We start from the raw sequence: 14,944 nt of genomic DNA on the forward strand, positions 1-14,944 counted from the left end.
ATTATTTGGTTGTATGTAGTATTTGAAATTTACCACAAGCTTTGCGGTGAAGGAAAACATCGTGAGGAAACCTGCACAAACCTGCGAAGCAATTCAATGGTGCGTGTGAAGTTCCCAATCCGCACTGGGCCCGCGTGGGAACTACGGCCCAAGCCCTCTTGTTCTGAGAGGATGGGATGATGATGATGATGATGAATTGGGTGTTACTTTGAGATACCCGTATGAATGAAGAACCTTTTGCCTTCCTCTGCTTTGTCTTCGCAACGGAGGAGTCATAAAGGTACAGTTTCATTGGTCGATAGCGCCCGCATGTTGGGTACGGGATATCTCCATAACGCATGCCATAGGGCCCGCATTCGGGGAACCGTTTTCATTGATCGAGACCCCGCATGTTTGGCCGAGAGCCGGCATTTGAGTTTGGGTTTCACTGGTCGCTATTCCGCCTGCGGGGAGACTCCGCAAGCTGTATATCGATCAAGTTATCGACCAATAAAACTGAGCCTTAAGAGGTTTATTGTTATATAGTAGAATCGTATGCCGTACTGTTCAGAGTCCATTTTTATGAAAGTTTTCGGCTTGTTCTTGTCCTACGCTTAAGATTAGCAGCAATATGATAGGATATAAAGTGTTCACAATAAATCTTGGTGTAACTAACTTTAGGGGAGGTTGTGTAGGGATTTCTGGCGTTCTTGAAACGAATAATTGCCTTTAACTCAGAGAAACTGTCTAGTGAAATTGTTTTCTATTTTTTTATTGAGTTTAATTATCTCTAGTCGTGCGATTAAAACTTGATCATGTTGTGCACCCATTTGTCTTCCGATTGATTATGAAACAGTAAATTATAGCATTTTATTTTCTTTAACCTGTCCTCTCCCAGAGGCACAAATTTGTGTCCAAAATCCTGTTATACTGGGAGATGACAGATTAATATATTTTTTTAATATAGCGGAAGGTAATTATTTGTTTAAAAAGTGCTTAGACTTAACAGTAGGCGTCTCGTATCGAACATTTAAACGTTAGATTTTAACCATGTGTATGCTAACATACTCATAATTAAACCTTTTTAAAATATCACGATTGTATCGAAACGCGAGTGAGCGAGATAGCATCTTGTAAATATATTGAATTCTGTCCCCATAGCATAAAATAAACAACTTAAATCTATCACGGCCCAAGCGTCGCAGTCATCACTTATATCTCATAGGTATTTAAATATTTTTTATTGTAGTGTTAATTTTTTAAACAAATGTGTCATGTCATGTTTTGTGTGTTTTCACCCCTCTATGACAAAGAACTACATTTTTTTCTCTGCAATGCCAACATTTTGTCTATGGTTTATTAAAGTCCGCGATTGTGATTTTGTAATGAGAATTCTGTATCTGTGATTGGTTTCTTCCTTTTTTTTTGAAAATGTGTCAATTTAATGTGAGGGTTTATACATTCAGTACTTATGTGACAGCTGTTCTATCAATAGATATCTTTATTTAGCGCAATTATTTTTAGGCTTGCAACACTTCCTGGCATAGACTAGAGCGACATTTTATCATAGTATTATCTCCCTGGTGTGTCGAGAAAGCTGCCAGTTGACTTTGTCATAGTATGAATGTTTGTTACACATTAACGTCTAAAAGGCTTAATGGATTCATGTTTCTCATATACGTCGTAAGTCTTAGACTTAGAATAAATGTTATTTTATACCGAATAAGTGTGAGGTTCCTGTTGAAATAAATATTTCAAACGCAAATAATTGGCGATGACTTTGACGATGTTGGCTGGTGGATTTCTTAGCATTCGTTTTACATAATAACACGATAGGTGGCGTTGTGAGGAATCGTTTGCACCAAATAAGTAGCATTTTTTTATAACTTGACAGTAGCAATACCGATACTCTGCCAAACAAAGATAAAGATTTGGAATGTTTTGAGATGTTCTTTTTATTCACAGAAGTAGACCTTTCTAATAAATTGTTATTTTTTGTACTTAAAATAGATTAAATCAATGCATCACAATAGTTTTATCGTTTTTTTTATAAGTTTTTATTCAGACTAATTTATTCAGGATTTACATTAAACGAGGATGTTTTAAAATGTATTGTTTGACTCGTGCAACTATAACAATGAACACGAACGCTTTAGTCCACCAGTGGGCAAATTACAAAGAACACCTCAAAACAAAGGAGCTTTACAAACAGATCTCTCATTTGACATGTTGCGAACTAAAAGTGCTGCAATGGTCTGTTATTGTAAGTCTAGCGTAGATAGATATAACACGAAGATTATATTAATATTATAGATATAGACATATTGTATCTTTGAAATGATAACTCAAGCCATAATAATATATTTTGGTATAAGGAGATAATGGAAAAACTCTCGTTTTTATTGTGAAATTTGGGTTGGCATTTGTTTCGGTTTAATTTTGAGCTTTCATCCGACCCTGGTTTCAGATGCACTTATGTTTATAGTTAGCTGTATTGGCGGGTAGACGATATAAAGTGTTTTGGTCGTATTAAAACTTGCCAAGACTAAGATGGTGGTATTTAAGTTCGCTAAAAAGTCCATAAGTTCGTTATATCAACACAAGCATGGTGTAAAAACAGTGTTGCCGGCTTTCAAACCGGAGACTTCTACAGGTGCTGCAAACGCACATGCGCGTTTAAATCCAAGCAAAAGGACGTAGTTATGCAAACAAGAACCAACCCACACCTCCCCCTAAAGTTTAGATAAGTATGCAACAAGTTACTAAAATGCGCTCTATCGAGTTTATAGAAGGTGCATTTTAATAACTTGTTGCATAGGTACTTATCTAAACTTTAGGGGGAGGTGTGGGTTGATTCCTGTTTGCATAACTTTATGACAGCGACATACAATTATTCAAAATGAACCTGACTGCCTGTTGAATAAGGCACGTAGCTCGCGTCCTTACTCGAGGCTGCATTTTTAAACATATCCGTTTGGTGTAAAATCAATAATGATTTAATCCGAACATTTCAAAACGTCAACTTGTAAATACCATCGTCTAATTTCAAAATTTTAGAACAAATTCCGCGCACCAAAATACTTTGTATCTCGAGCAATGGTGACGTGATATTATTTCAATGCATAATAAAATACTAGTATAAAAGCTTAAATTTTACTATGTGATGAAGCCCTCATTGCGCGCTAAAAAAGAGGCAAAATTCGCGTGCTAAACGGAGCTACCAACTTTCAAAATGACTACACATTGTTGTCTGTCACGTCACTTGCTCAATTTAATCAGAGGATGAATCAAATCAATGGTGTACCGCCTTAGTCGGCCGATCGTACAGAGAATAATGCGTTTTTATTCTATTTTTATTTCATTAATGTAATAAACTTACGTTATTTTTAAACTATGTGGCTGTTTTATTTGTATGTTGGTAGGTACCTTACCTTTTGCAGAATGCCAGATAGTGCTGGTGCGATTGTGTTTAGACTCAAATGGAAAAAACAGATATTGAAATAAAGGTAGGTATGCACTCGAAATAACACGATTTCCTAGGATAGCGGTGTAGTCATAATAATAACCACATAGGTTTACTAATATGGGGTCATTCAAGTATTACGTAAGCAGAAAATTAGTAATTTTTAACCCCCTCCACCCCCTTGTCAGCGAAAGTCAGCAAAACCCTACCTCCTCCTTCCCCCCATGATTACGTAAACATTGGTATATATTTTTAATTCTATTCAGGTTTCTTTAGTTATTGCAAAAAAAAATCAAGAAATAATAAATAAATATTGCTGACGTGAACCTTGAGCAGAATCATATCACCGAATTACTTTTCGCATATATTTTTCCTCATACTGTCATTGGAGCTGACTTTGAAGTTCAAGTAGAGTAGAAGGGGAACAATTCAATTTAAATAATATAATTCCTGGAAACGCTTTTCTAGATAGTTGAAAAATGCATTTTTATTTTGTTAGGCATCAAGACATGGTGGTGTAGTCCGGCCAGCAGGACTGGAAAATATGTAAGTATTTTTCAATTTTTCGGTGGCGATACGACCGGACCACGGTACAGTGCACAGATGTACAATCGACCAAAAAGTATCGCCACTGGATAATCAAAAAAAAAACCAGTCTAGCTGGCCGGACTACATAACGTACCACGGGAATACTCCACAGCTATGTTTTCAAATTTTTAGTCATGCTGTAATACACAAGATTCATACCACTTCTGAATGGCATCTACGAGTGATGTGATTTTAAAAATCAGTCTCCAAACCCATAGGTAACACCTTAGAGGTAAGACAAATAAAACACCCAACTGATTTATTAACATAACTCTATTAAAAATAAACATTTCAACAACAGGCTTCTATGTACAGTACGCCATTTACTATCTACACACATGCACAACGGGCAGTCGGGATATTATAGTCACTCTAGGACATCTGTACACAATATTGAGTCATCTCAAGTTGTCATACGTAGGTAACAAACAAGTTTTTAACCTAAAATTTCACTGTACTAAGTAGTGTAAAAAAAAAAACACACCTTCAGACAGTGTTATATTGCAGCTATATTGAATTGATAAATTTAAAATACCGACCACATGAATCTACTCAAATATTCGACTTCGGTGCCTACGTAATAAGACACAAAATCATTATTTTTAAACATGATTCGCTTTTACGTTAATCAAAATGTCTTTATTCAATTTAGGCTATAACAAGGCACTTGTGAATGTCAAAAAAATCTACCAATAATACTTCACAAGTAAACAAAAAGTAAATAAATTAAACTGTTCAGGATTTATATCAAGACCACTGTGTACTTCTAACCTTATATAGGTTAGGTTAGTTTTATAAAAATTCAGAATCATTTACAGTTTCAGAACAAAATGCATTTGTGAAACGAATCAATGGTACCTAATAATTTTCTGGATGGTGCCTACCAAACCATAAAACTACTGATTTCAGTGGTAAAGCATTTCAAGGAAAAAAGTGAAATTTTAGGTTAAATTCATGTTTACTAACAATTGAAAAGGATAAAATTCAATTCAATTTAGCGCTACAAGGCTTATAATGAACATCAATATCTTTGGATATTCACCTTGTATAGTACAGTACAGTGGCTTCATCAAATATCAACCAGTACTTGCACGATATTTCCATAGATTTCGCGTTTTCAAACAATGTGTCTATGTCTACAATCTGTCTGTCTATGTTATCAATTATAGTATAACCCTATAGGATCTAGGGCGCACAAGCTTTTTATACGAAAACATCGACCCAGACCCTATACTACGAAAGTGCAAAATTCGAACTTCGTATCTTGCCGTCCCGCTGACGTTCATATTATTTAATATGAGCGTGAGAGGGACGGTACGATACGAACTTCGATTTTCGTAGTAGCCCTCCAGTCGCGGCCGCCAACGACCGAAGCCAAAGCTTATGTTTTAAAGGATTACGGTCAATTACCCGTATATTATAAAAATCCCGTAATAAAATTAGTTCTGGGGCGTCTCATTTTTTGAACCGACGATATTATAAGAAAGAGACAGCTATACTGAAGCAAGCTTTTACGTATCATACATAGGTACTAGGTACACTATTATACTTCTTAATTAAAGGACCAGTCTTAGTGAGATTTCATAAAGATAATACTTAGTGAAGTAAAAAAAAAATATGGCAGGCAACCTCTTTCCAACCATATGTGGGAAAGAGGCAAAAGAATGGAATTTGAAAATCTTTTTCAAAAACATTTTCCTCAATTATCATCTCAAAACCTGGCCCACTTTGTTCGAAAGTGCACAATCTCATAATTATGCTTGCTAGTCAGTCTGAACAATGCTAATTCTACATCTCGCTGTGCGAGTGCGTGCGTCCCACTCCTTTGCTTAGCGTATAAGCGGGACGGTGCCTCTTGTCTACTGTCATCTACGTTATTTCAATTTCTATGGCCTCGAGTTCCCAGTAGCGTGACCGTAAAAACTTTCAGGATAACATTGCCACTAGAAAAGTAAGAGCGAATGAGATAGAATAAATAAATGTCAGGGACAATTTGCAACGATTGACTAAAGCTAGTACTTTATGTACAATCGAACAAATTGAATCATGACCCCAGAGACCTTTGTGCTACTATATTGTTTTTCATCGATTTACTTTACATTGTGGCAAAATAGTTGTTATATACTACAAAAAACTGGTGTCTTAGTTGTTGAAGCACAAATATTCGCATTTTTCATACAAATATTTGCCTCAACTGGTTTTGACCTGGTTATCCTAGCAAGTGGTGAGTTTTTTTACAGAAATCGTGTTGTGGACGGGGTCACGCCACTGTTAGTTCCACTGGCAGTTATCATTGCCTTGGAAAACATAGTTATGCTGGTCTATTTTCTTATAACATCGTTTCCTTCAGTTTTTACAATAAATGCGGCTCCTAGAGTGACGCAATAAATGCTCTCTGGCGGCGTTATTTATAACAAACATATAAAAACGTTCTTTGTAAAAAGAAATAATACATATACAGTATACAGTATAGTGTTTGAATTGCCCACACATCTCTATAACCTAACCAAAATTAAATTGGAAATCCATCAAATTAATAAGACAGCTTTTCACAGAAAGTTAAAATCTGAAACGGGGCAGTTACACTTTTCTGCAAGCCGTATACACTGCAAACAACAGTGTACAGGCAACGTCAGTCAGAATCTGTTAACCGCGATGTTCGGGACCGACACGCTCGCCCGTCAATAAGGACAGAACAATAATAATCGCGCCTTCATTATTAACAGATAAGCTATTTTGTGATGTTCCTTTGATGCCCATAACCTTAGAACAGTCCCCAGCCAAGGGGTCTCTCATCCAATGGCAAATTAACTGGATCCCGAAGTATCGACCAAATAAGTTTCAACAAATGAAAATATAAACTTTAATTATTCAATCATCAACTAAACTAGCCGTCTAAATACTTAAATCGGTTAAATATGTATACCGTAGCTTAAAGTGCCAGAGATGTACGAGTATAGTATAGGTTGATTCACAAAGAGCTGTCACGAATTGAACAAAAGTAATGTCACTTGTCACTTATTGTTAGTATGTGGAAGGCCGATGTCCAACAGTGGACGTCCTATGGCTGATATGATTGTGTGTCCTAATATTTTGTAAACAGGTACATAACACGTGTGTTTTAGCGTGATAAGTCCCGATAGTGGTATTTTGACACAACACTTCTATAACACGATTATCGCTTATTAACCCATCCGCATTTAATCGTTTAGTGATGCACACATCTAGATGACTGTTTCACAAAACGTTGTCCATTTTCAGTTGTGCAAAAAAAAAGTTGTGCGCTTACAAAAAAAAAAAAACCTGACGCTATTATAACTAAAATAATAACAATATTGTGTTTAACTATATAGAAAAACCTTGTGGTAAAGGTGATAAAAAGTCAGATAAGATAATCTTTGTTGTTGGATCCAACAGAAAGCTATGATGTAGTTACAAAATTAAATTTTTATTTCTCACAAGATTTCGTGACGTTTTCCTGACATCAAGAAATTTTGGATGTTTTATGCAATTTATGTTTTATATTTTTTTTAATTTTATAATTTTATAATCTCGTCCTTAGTGTTAATAAATTCTTCATCCACTCAAGTTTTGTCCCAGCTCTTATGAATCGACCTATAAGCTCCCTTATCTATCTCGCTCGGCAATCTTATTCGTTCGTGCTCGCCAACTTGATCGAGCAACCACTGATAAGCTCGTCGAGCAAAAGTAACAGAACTTGTTCGCAAATCTATCTGGTTGTTGATAAGTTTACTTTTGAAATTATACCTTAACCGGGTGATACATTTGTTGTAAACTTATTTGCCGTTACATTAGCCCAAAATAGACACAAGTCCGAGTTCACACACACATTCAAGTGACCACAACAGAAAGATTAACATTAGTGATTCGGATTAATGATTTGAAAATATACCGTTCAATTAATGAACCTGTCAAGAGGCTAAATTTAGTATCGCCGAGTAGCTGCATTTGGAAGAACGAAAGTTTTGTGAAATCAAAACACGAATCCTTTGTGAATATAAAGTATCACTCAAGGATTCTATTCAATACGAGTCGAGGGATGTAGAAACTGGGATAAATTAGTTTGTTATATGGCTTTATCTAGTTTCATGTTTCCTAACTAATTTATCGAATAGAGACCATGTTTCCGAGTGATTTCACAAGATTGTTCCGCCTTCTAAAAATAAATAAACCTCTGGTGACATAAGCTATTAATACAAGTAACATCCTTTCGTCTTAGTATTTAAAATACTTAAGTTTTTTTTTGCTAAGCAAAAGTATTAGATTCCGATCAACAACTCTTTTTAGTTTACTAAAAGAATGGGCTATATTATATGTATATATTTTAAGATTAGTTAAACTTTGTTTTTTTTTAGCAATTCTAAGTCAAAAATCTTGATCCGTCTTTCCATTGAAAAATACTTTTACAAAATAAGAGAGGGAAAAAAACTATAATTAATCTATCAGTTAGATTACAAAATATTGGACACAGTTTTTTTTACGGTCAAATAAATAATTACAGATAAAAAGCATCAAAGTTCGATAGTGCGGCGTGGCGTGTATCGTCAAATTGATAATCTAACTAACAGAATAATTATATTTTTTATAAATCTAACTTAATACAAAATACCGTTTCACCAGAGGCCCGCTACTCGTGGCACTGAATCATCTTTGGAACGTCCGGAGCTCACCCCGCATGTCAGGGTCTAGCCAATGATGAGTCCGCAGCCAAACTTGAACTGCTGCTTAGCCTGGTTGGCCATGCCGGAGAGGGCAAACGTGAAGGGGAGGGGCTGGAGCTTCTTTTCAAGGACTGCACCGATGTTCCAGTTTGAGTCGACCATTCCTGGAAGTTTAATTTAATAAATAAGTATAGCCTTAGGATGTAATAAGATTGAAGACCTCCTTCATTTTCTTCTGGAATGTGATCAGAATAAGGATACCAGAAACCGGTATCTGGATGGTATGGATCTGTGGAATGGAAGTGTAAATGTGATTCTGAGTCATCCACTTTCAGAAGAAGCGATGCGGATTTACAAGTTCATCAGACAGGCCTTTGCATCCAGAGACAAGGTTTCTGCACAAGAGAGTGTAACATGTATCTGAGGCCCCCCATATGAGGCTGGCATAGTCACTTTTAGTGTACTAAAGCCTCGTAAAAATATAAGATTAAAAAAAAAACCTCTGTTGAGAAGAATCTCTTATATTTTTTAAAGATCACAAAAACGCTGACCTCTGAAGACGAGCTCCGCCTTGGGGATGGTGACCTGGTAGCCGATGGTGCCCACCGACTCCATCCCCCGGAAGGACGTGTCCATCTCAGCGACCACCTGAAAAACAAATGACATCAAATTGAGCAAGCCTGTTCAGTACACTACTATTGGCGGTCGAGAATGACAATGTGGCATTAAATCTGAGTGTACCTGAAGCTGTTCACTGGCTTGCTTGAAGTAGCAGAGATGGAACCCTGCCGCACCCAGCGTCGCCGATACTTCAGAATCTGTAACATGAAAGCTCACATCATAAGTTTTTCACCTCTCTCCGAGGGATCATCAGCATCCGAGGATAAGGCTCCGTTGCCACCAGAGATGTGCGAGGAATGCGTCGTTCATGAACCAATAGAAACGCTTCATTTACCTAGCCTTGCTCGGCTCAACTGTTTCCACCAGAGCGGTGCTGTGCGAGGATAAATAAACTAATATCATGACATGAAAAAAAAAACATTCCTTGCAAGACAATCCTCGCACATCTCTGGTGGAAACGCAGGTTTACGATGTGTAAAAAATGGAACATTGATCACATCAGTATTAGGGTGGTAGTGGTAGTGGTAGTGGTAGTACTGACCGTCCATAGTGTACCGTCCGGCGGCGGAGGCGATGGCGATCTCCCCGCCGGCCATGCGCGCCGCCACCTGGTACACCAGCTCGGCGCCCAGCGACAGCCGCTTCGTCACCGACTGCGGACAAACAACACAACATTCCGTTACGATATGTAATGAGAATTTAGTAGTAAAAAAAATATATCAAGATTGATTATTTGTTTGGATAGGTATTACAAAATAACGTCAATTGGTGTCTTAAAATTGAAATTCCCCCATTAAACTATCTAAACATTTACAGTTTCTGTATTGAAATACACTAGTCTAGTCCGTGAGCTCTTAGAAAAACCTCCGGTTTCGGGGAAATCGGAAGGATTCGTTAGTAGAAAATGACAGTTGTCTTTTTAAATTAGAATCAATCCATCATGCGAAGAGTGCACTCGTTGTGTTTTCATTGATATTTATATAGAGCAATTAAAACCACCACTTAAATATTTATTTAGTTCGTACATATTTATACACGTATGTACATATATATTTTTCGGAAATTGATTTCCATGGCGAGTCAACTTAAACAGGGTATTTCTGTAAATAGCCAATAACGGGAAATTGTTTATAATATACTAAAAATATTTTGTAAAGAAGCCGAAAGTTTCAAGAAAAGTGTTGATCGTTAATATTTTAATAAGGTTCAAGACCTAGTTATAGAAGCAACGGGGATTTCGAAAAGTACCTACATTAAAAAAATATTAAACATAAGCAGACCAAAAAAATTCATTTGACATACCCAAGAGATGTAGATACAATATAACAACAGCTCTATATACTTCCTAATAAAAGTAGTGTGTTAAGGCGGGGTGTTCTCTATTTAAATTAACAATGGAAGAATTCGAAAATGTGATTTTGTTAGAAAAAGATTAAAGAAGCGTAATATTATTACAGTAAGGTTTATTTTGTACTGATGGTTATTCTTGACGTAACTTTTAAAAGTTTTGCAAGTTGATAACAGAACAGAACCGCATATCACGATCGCGTGTCATCGTCTATACCCGAAGCATGCTTCTAAAATTCGAAGGTTTTCTTAAGAGCTCACGGAGTGTACATAAGCAAAATGTTTAAAATCCTTGAATGTACCAAATCTGGCAGCTGAAGTTTGTTTTTTTTTTATTTTTCTCTATTTTTTGTTGAGGCTTTGAACACTCCAGGTGATCATGTCAGCCTCATGGGTGCTCGCTCATTTTAACTACGCAAAGCAGAAGTTTAAACAAACTTTATTTAGTTAATTACCTAAACGTTTCACGTTTAAGTTAGTTGTTACCTGTAAGTAATGTCCAACAAAGACGGCAGACTTGTCGCTGAAGTCAGGTTTGCCCACGGCCAGCGCCAGCGTGTAGTCAGAGCCCTTGTACTCCAGCGTGCCCTGCGTAGCTGTTAGCTTGCATTCTTGCACCTGTGCAATACAACTTCATTTTAACTAAGTTAACAATCAACACCAGAGGGCCTACATTCAAATTTCGAAATAGAAGTTTGTATTGTACCATCCTCACTCTCATATTAGCAATGCGCACACTCTCCGAACTACTGGTCTGGCGTTGAGTTTCTCGGCGGGGAATATGCTGTTCCAGTCTGGCACCGCTCGGCTCACGCCAAAGCTGGTTAACGTGGCCCTGAATGACACTTCATATTGGTCATTGGCTGTCTCAGATACTATTATTAAATAAGCTTTATTTTGTGGCTGAATTGTTATTCTTGAAATTTTTAGGAACTTTGTGCAGTTTAGAAAGTTGAAACAGAAAACCTTATCAATGTATCATCAAATGACATAACGCTTCTAACCCGAAGTTTTCTTGAGAGCTCACGGACCGCATATCACGATGTTTAAAATCCCGAACCATGCTTCTCACGAAGGAAGAGCTCACGGAGTGCATAAGCCTGTTTGGATTTGGTGAAATCTGCAGGAATTGTTTATGGGGCTCACCATGTAAACATGCAAAGCAAAGTTCGGTCACTTTATTTTGTTAATTAAAACGTTTTAAGTAAAGTTGGTTGTTACCTGTAAGTAATGTCCAACAAAACGGCAGACTTGTCGCTGAAGTCAGGTTTGCCCACGGCAGCGCCAGCGTGTAGTCAGAGCCCTTGTACTCCAGCGTGCCCTGCGTAGCTGTAGCTAGCTTGCACCTTGCAATGCAACTTCACAACTTAATTAACAATCAACACCAGAGGGCCTACATTGAAATTCGAAAATAGAAGTTTGTATTGTACCGTCCCTCTCACTCTCATATTAAATAGTATAGGCGTCAAAGAGACGGAACAACACGAACTTCGTTTTTCGAATTTCGTAGTAGCTCTGCTGCTCTCAAAAGGCACTATCGTAATTCTACTTTGCACTAGAAACTGGAAGGTGGCGCCACTTGGCATCTGGGGTCTAGAAGGACCGCTCCTCTTGTTTGTTTATAACTATCACAGAACTACAATATCTTAGTGCTTGATATTATACACTGTGTTTTTCTTGATAGCCGTTAATTTCAACAGACGGGTCAGTTCATTGTAAAAAAAAAACCTGGTATTTAACCTTTCCGCCAAATAACACATTATATAAGTTCACAGTTATCATTAACACGCGCGACGAACCGCGCACCATGCGGCGAGTAACTAACTGTGTCAGGAGAATTGATGGTTGTGGTCAGTAACCACTACAAAATGACTGATTGCCAAATCCCAAAAAAAAGTTGAAGTTAACTTTTATAAAGTCTCACCTGTGCAGCTCCCTTGAGCCTGATTTCCGGAGTGAGCTGGTGGATGAGGTTGAAGTTGACATTGCCAGACGGATCCACATCACCCAAAAGCACAGGGAACGCTTCCGTTGGTGATATTTGCTTCGTGCCTATGTATGTTGCGCCTAGTTTGTAACCGTTTTGTGCAGAACTCATTGTTAATGTGTGTGACATCTGGAATTAATATAATTTCGAAATAAACAAATTGTGGGACGATTGACACCATTGACACCAACTACCTCGTCCCAAACTAAGAAAAAATTGTAATATGAGCACTGAACAATGGATAAACATATTTCCTGGGACCTCAACCTTTGAAGTCAGGTTCTAACTTCTAGAATCTAGACAATCTAGTTGTCAGTTTCTAAAGGTAGTTCTGTATTCTCAAGTTGAGACATGATTACAAAATGACATTGTTTCAGGCATTTTTCTATTTTTTAATAAAATACAAACATTAGATAGTTGAAAGGCTGAATCATCTAAGCAAAATTTTTTGAGAAATTGAGTTAGGTACTATGTACATGTTCGGAATCAGTGATTTTTTCTCTCTTGTTTGAGCTAAGATGTTAATGTTAAGCTTAAATCAATTAGCCTTTCAACCAACTATGTTATCAAGCTTTCTAAAGACTTAGAGGTGACGGTTAAATGTGATGCCGTCTCTATTTGTTTTGTTCGAATAGACGGAGACGGCATCACATTTAACCATCAGTTAACTGATGTCAACAACAGCCCTGTAATGTTAAAATGTTAATTACATCAGCTTTTCATAATTCTTCAGCAAATTTATTTGGAATATTCACTAGGCACCTTTGTAAAGTGCATTTCATGATAGAAGATTCTTTTTCCTTTTCTTTATTAGAAATGTTTTATTCATAAAACTTTTTTTATATCTAATGAAATTATCAAATTATTAAATAGGCACCTGGAAATGGTTTGAAATTCCTTTGTTGACCATTAGTTTACCGCCTTCAAAATTGACTGGCATAACATCTGAAACAGAAATATTAAAAGTTACAACTTTGTTGTAGACTAATTTAACTCTTAAATAAATAAATATTTAATTGCTAATTTTAAGTAGACCTTATTTTTTTCTTCTGGAAACCAATCAGTATCGGGATGTCAGAGACAAGAGATATCAGAGAAATGCTAAATTGCTAAATCAACAAAAAGGTAAAATTACCCATTACCACATAACTGAGATGGAAGATAAAAAATCAAGGTTGAAACTTCTTTATGCATTTTGTAATAATAAAATCGTGATTTTACTGTTGTGACAATAGATGTAAATCATTTCAACATCATCACATTAACCTCTAGAATGCTAGAACTAAGTTAGCTATACTACAAACTATATTGTACCTATGCATTATAAAGAGTAAAAATATAAAGTATTTTAGTTAAAACGAAAACGAAAAAAAAGAGAAAATAAATTAAAAAAAGCTACAGTAACATTAGAATATATCTGATGTTACAAATAATGTAAACCACAGCCATCGTGGTATCGATTCACTACACAAGAAAGATTTAATTAATTTCCAGTTTCAGTTAAATTAAGCATCCTATCTACAAAATCACTGCATATTAAAGTATCCATACGAAATTTCATGCACGAAAGCGCTGTGGCAACGTACTTGAGATGTGGTAGAGCTCAACCGTAAATCAGACCCTTATCAGAAAGTAAACACTTAAAATGGGTCGGGACATGGCACGCCGTAAGTATAGAATTTCGTAATAAAATTAACTTGGGTTTCCTTTCGCCATAATTAATTAAACTTTAATGATGAGATTAATAACTTAAAATATTACATCACAAGATAACCAAACTTTTTGAGTGACCTCAAGTTTTGTTTACCGGTTTTTTCTGAATGAACCGATAACAACAACATCTTCGCTACATGCGAGGACCTTCTTTAATAATCTTTAATGACTTGGAAACGTCTTCTGATGCCCACACAACTCACCTTTGGTTTTTTTGTGCAACTCATCCAACGTCCCTGGATTTTCACGTTTGTTCTCATTCTCTAATTTTTTTATGTCCGTGGGTGCGAGTCCCGAGTTGTAGACACGATACCTGCTTGCTACAGCACCCATTTTATTGAGGAATTTGTTATACTTTCCCTAAATTCCACAGAAATCGATGAACATGTGCAATGAAACACAATTCTGTGGAATAAAAGACAATCGCAGCAGTGTGAAGTTGACAGCAGGCATGTACCAACATAACAAAAATCCATAGATAAAATAGAATTTACCACTGCATAAGTGTGAACTAAGCTCAAAACTGTTCAAGGCATTCTTAAAAACTTCGCATCAATAAAAAGG

At 36.6% G+C, this 14,944-nt stretch overlaps 1 protein-coding gene across 1 annotated transcript; it reads right to left on the reverse strand.

Annotated features, from left to right (window-relative positions):
* Window positions 1-7,609: 7,609 nt before the first annotated feature.
* LOC141438824 (mitochondrial import receptor subunit TOM40 homolog 1-like) lies at window positions 7,610-14,832 on the reverse strand. The gene is made up of 8 exons (XM_074102846.1): window positions 14,584-14,832; window positions 13,545-13,612; window positions 12,605-12,796; window positions 11,167-11,298; window positions 9,875-9,986; window positions 9,454-9,530; window positions 9,264-9,360; window positions 7,610-8,876 (listed from the first exon to the last, which is right to left on the reverse strand). Exons 1-8 carry the CDS (start codon window positions 14,711-14,713, stop codon window positions 8,737-8,739), a joined length of 948 nt encoding a protein of 315 aa, XP_073958947.1. The 5' UTR covers window positions 14,714-14,832; the 3' UTR covers window positions 7,610-8,736.
* Window positions 14,833-14,944: the final 112 nt, after the last annotated feature.

Source organism: Choristoneura fumiferana, chromosome 19 (assembly GCF_025370935.1).
Source record: "Choristoneura fumiferana chromosome 19, NRCan_CFum_1, whole genome shotgun sequence".
Taxonomy (NCBI): Eukaryota; Metazoa; Arthropoda; class Insecta; order Lepidoptera; family Tortricidae; genus Choristoneura; species Choristoneura fumiferana.

Coding starts and splice junctions, on each gene's coding strand:
- LOC141438824 (XM_074102846.1), bottom strand. CDS start 14,713: ATGGGTGCTGTAGCAAGCAGGTATCGTGTCTACAACTCGGGACTCGCA. Junction 13,613..14,583: donor GTTGCACAAAAAAACCAAAG/GTGAGTTGTGTG, acceptor TTTCTGTTTCAG/ATGTTATGCCAGTCAATTTT. Junction 11,299..12,604: donor GGCTCAAGGGAGCTGCACAG/GTGAGACTTTAT, acceptor TGTATTGCACAG/GTGCAAGAATGCAAGCTAAC.